This window comes from Brassica napus, chromosome C5, assembly GCF_020379485.1.
Source record: "Brassica napus cultivar Da-Ae chromosome C5, Da-Ae, whole genome shotgun sequence".
Classification (NCBI taxonomy): Eukaryota; Viridiplantae; Streptophyta; class Magnoliopsida; order Brassicales; family Brassicaceae; genus Brassica; species Brassica napus.
The window spans coordinates 9,607,979-9,612,104 of record NC_063448.1 but is presented as its reverse complement, the minus strand read 5'-3'; the positions used below and the strand labels follow the sequence as shown (position 1 = coordinate 9,612,104).

At 42.3% G+C, this 4,126-nt stretch overlaps 1 protein-coding gene across 1 annotated transcript; it reads left to right on the top strand.

Annotated features, from left to right (window-relative positions):
• Nucleotides 1–2,291: 2,291 nt before the first annotated feature.
• On the top strand, nt 2,292–3,878 carry LOC106375708 (guanine nucleotide-binding protein subunit beta-like protein). Its single transcript, XM_013815691.3, has 2 exons — nt 2,292–3,254; nt 3,634–3,878. Exons 1-2 carry the CDS (start codon nt 2,370–2,372, stop codon nt 3,733–3,735), a joined length of 987 nt encoding a protein of 328 aa, XP_013671145.1. The 5' UTR covers nt 2,292–2,369; the 3' UTR covers nt 3,736–3,878.
• Nucleotides 3,879–4,126: the final 248 nt, after the last annotated feature.

The following is a 4,126-nucleotide window of genomic DNA, read 5'->3' as shown; positions in this document are numbered from 1 at the left end:
TTCATACAATAATTATAATCTTTCTCATTTGATTAGTAAGACGTATTTCAAATAACTCATATTGAGTTTTATTCATCTTCTCAAGTGGCTACCAAACTCAGATTCAACAAATAATGTGGACAATGTAATTAGATGGCTGTAAATATATACTCGCAGCCTAGGAATAATAAAATCAAATATGTTTTTAACAATATTTTTTTAAAAAAATTAATAGTTTAAAATCATGATGTTAGATATTGTGTTCGGTTTTAAAATCTAGTAATATTTAAAAATCTGAATTGCTGGTAAGTGCTAAGTGGTAACTGTTGCTCGTAGATTGATGCCTTTTTATCAAATTTAATTGTTGTTTTAGGTATCCATACATGAGCATGCATCCCAATCAGCAAAACTAACAAGACTTTTGCTGTTTTAACAGATGTCTTCGCATCTTAACAAAGAAGATCTAATCTTGATTATATATGATTTAGCATCGAATTAGTCAACCACTTATACCATTTATAAACAATGGTAGAAATAAACAAATGGTTAAATATGTAAATTCTAAGTAATTATATTAAGAAAATATAAAAATGTGATTATTTTTCTTCTAATTAGATCTGTGTGTCTTTCACTCAACTCCGGTAATTGCTGCAATAAGATTTCATCGATGGTGAACCTGTGAATCCTTTTTTTTTTGCTAAAATGTAAATGTCATTAATCATAATGAAGTTTTGGTTACAACTGAAGTGCAACCAGATTATGCTTTACAGCCATTTTGAATCTATAGAGCCGCAAAAAGTATTAAAAAAACTCCAAAGACACTAAGGAATTAACTCCAAGCTTGCCAACAATGGTGCACAATGAAGTTAATAAACATTGCAGGACAAGAGACATCAAAATTAAACTCCCATACCAAGTGCTTATTGGCAGTTAAGATTAACCAAACCGTCAAGAGAATAGCTAGAAGCAGGTTCAGTCAAACACTCACCGAAGTGGCTCAAGCAGGCATCGACGGAGGCGGCTGGCTCCCGCTCCAGGGCTCCACAGGAGGAGGAAGAAGCTAACAAACGAGCCCAAGCTAACTCAGCAGAAGACCAAACTGAAAACCTGAGTAAACGCCGCTGGAAGTGAAAGGCACAAGTTACGGTCAAGCGCATACGGTCAATGCAGCTCCCCATCCGGCTACGCGACACAAAGATGCAGCGGAAACATCAAGGAGACAAAGAGGTTATCTGCTGGAGCTTGGAAGATGGGAAATGAAGCACATAAGAAGAGTGAAGCTCCTTGAAAACAAGCGCCATTACCGACAAGAGAAGGCTTCATCTTGAGAGCAGAAGATGTCGTCAGATGGGTTGTCCTCAAAACCCAAGGAGTCGACATCGAGAACAGCAAGTTGAAGCCAATCAATCACCAAAAGCACACTATAGTTGACGTCTCATGACCTAAGAAACAGAGGTCCTCGGAACGGTGAGCCTTGGCATCGCCTTTACTCCAACTGGAGAAGAGAAGCTCTGACGAGACCTTGAGAACGAGTCCAGCTAGACGCACAGGTACAAGTCGGTGCCGTTGAGGGGAGGAGGAGGCAGCGACGCTTCACCATCCATTCCAGCGAAGGCGAGATCAGATCTGACCCATATATGCTCCGATTGAAAAGTAGAGACCGAAAATTGAAGGCTCCTTAAGCTCCTTGATGAACTCTACTCCTCGTAGGTGCTCCAGAAAGACCACACACGCATGCAGCCCTCGATTAGATTCACTGTATTCCCGTGAAAATCCAGAGGCACCACACAAAGAAGAGGAGAGTAAGACGAGGAGGTTAAGGGAAAGGCTAGAGAACAGAAGGGACATGGGTGGCGACCGGAGCTGGAGAGCTTCCAGTCACCGGAATCAAGAGCAAGGCGGCTGTGAAACTAGGGTTTTGAAGGTTTGGGGGAAGAGACACTAGAGAGAAAATCTCTTGAACTTGAGTTTTAGTAATTTATGAACCTGTGAATCCTTTTGCAACTTTTTTGGAAATATTACATGAATGATATTTTTTTCATGTATTTCAAATACTTGGTACAATGTGTAACAAATTACTGGGTGTTTTTTTTAATGGTTTCAGTATCGGCAGGATTATTAAACGTAAATCACAGCAAATCAGAAAATGAAAATGTTACTTCAGGTGCATGCCACATCTTCCACACATGTATATGAAAGTGGCACCAAGCATGGACCTGAGAACATAGAAGCCCATTTATAAATCTAATCCACAGGCCCAAGTAAAGTAACCCTAATCCATTATCTGTCTCTCATATAAACCGCCTCTTCCGTTTTTGCACGCCATTTTCCTACGCATCTCCGCCACCCCCAGAGAAAGCGATAACCCTAGTTCGACAAGCTCACCAACAATGGCGGAAGGACTCGTTTTGAAGGGCACCATGCGTGCGCACACCGACATGGTCACCGCAATCGCCACCCCCATCGACAACTCAGACACCATCGTCTCAGCTTCCCGCGACAAGTCCATCATCGTCTGGAAACTCACCAAGGACGACAAGTCCTACGGCGTAGCTCAGAGGCGTCTCACCGGCCACTCCCACTTTGTCGAGGACGTCGTCCTCTCCTCCGACGGCCAATTCGCGCTCTCCGGAAGCTGGGACGGCGAGCTCCGTCTCTGGGATCTCGCCGCCGGCGTGTCGACCCGAAGATTCGTCGGACACACCAAGGACGTGCTCTCCGTCGCGTTCTCGCTCGATAACCGTCAGATCGTGTCGGCGTCTCGTGACCGTACGATCAAGCTCTGGAACACTCTGGGGGAGTGTAAGTACACTATCGCCGAGGGAGGCGGTGAGGGGCACCGTGACTGGGTTAGTTGCGTTAGGTTCAGTCCCAACACGCTTCAGCCGACGATTGTGTCGGCTTCGTGGGACAAAACTGTTAAAGTGTGGAACTTGTCGAACTGTAAGCTCAGATCGACTCTTGCTGGTCACACTGGGTATGTTAACACTGTGGCTGTTTCGCCTGATGGTTCTCTTTGCGCGAGTGGAGGCAAAGACGGTGTCGTTTTGCTTTGGGATTTGGCTGAGGGGAAGAAGCTTTACTCTCTTGAAGCTAACTCTGTGATCCACGCGCTTTGCTTTAGCCCTAATAGGTACTGGCTTTGTGCTGCGACCGAGCAGGGTATTAAGATTTGGGATCTTGAGAGCAAGAGCGTTGTTGAGGATTTGAAGGTTGATCTCAAGGCTGAGGCTGAGAAGTCTGACGGAAGTGGTACTGCCGCCACCAAAAGGAAGGTAAGGATTCACATACTGGCTATTTGTTCTATTATATGTTTGCCTTGGATTACAAGTTTTCTGCTTTTGTATAGATAGATGTTTCTGTAGATTTCCCCGGATGTGATTTAGGTAAAACCTATGATCAAGGAGGATAGCTTTAATACCTGTAAAGCCTAAACTAGATGTGTTATAGCAAATGTAGACGTGAAATGGTATTTATGAATTTAACTTCATAATAGTTCATACATTGGCTCTGCCGTAGAATAGTGATTGCAGTATATTGTTGACTTGCCTTTTATGGATATGTGATTGTTAAACAATACTTAAACATGTTAACTTTTGTATAAGCTACATTTCTAATGTTTTAATCATTTTATTGGAATTGGTTTTTGGATAGGTTATTTACTGCACCAGCCTCAACTGGAGTGCGGATGGAAGCACTTTGTTCAGTGGTTACACCGATGGAGTTATCAGGGTTTGGGGTATTGGCCGTTACTAGTTATCCCATGTCTTTTCTCTGTCTCTCCTTGGTTGGTTTATCTATCACTCTTTTGTTTTGTCAGCAAACTTCATATGTTCCATGATAAAGTACTCTGAAGGATATTTTGTTTTATGTCAATTTTAGGTTCGGATCTTTACTTATTTTGTGAGATCTTTTGCCATTCTGAGTTACTTTCGTTTTGTGCTCATGTGATTACATTGATAATCTAGCAAAATGGTCGAACAGTATAATCACACTTGACAATGAATTTATAATAATCGACTTGTAAGTTACAAGCCCATTTTTCGGGGTATCCGTTGGCGTTCAGGTCGGGTTTTTCAGATTTCGGTTCTTTTTTATAACACCTCATAGATTTCATTCTAGCAAATTTGCAAATATGTATCGGGTT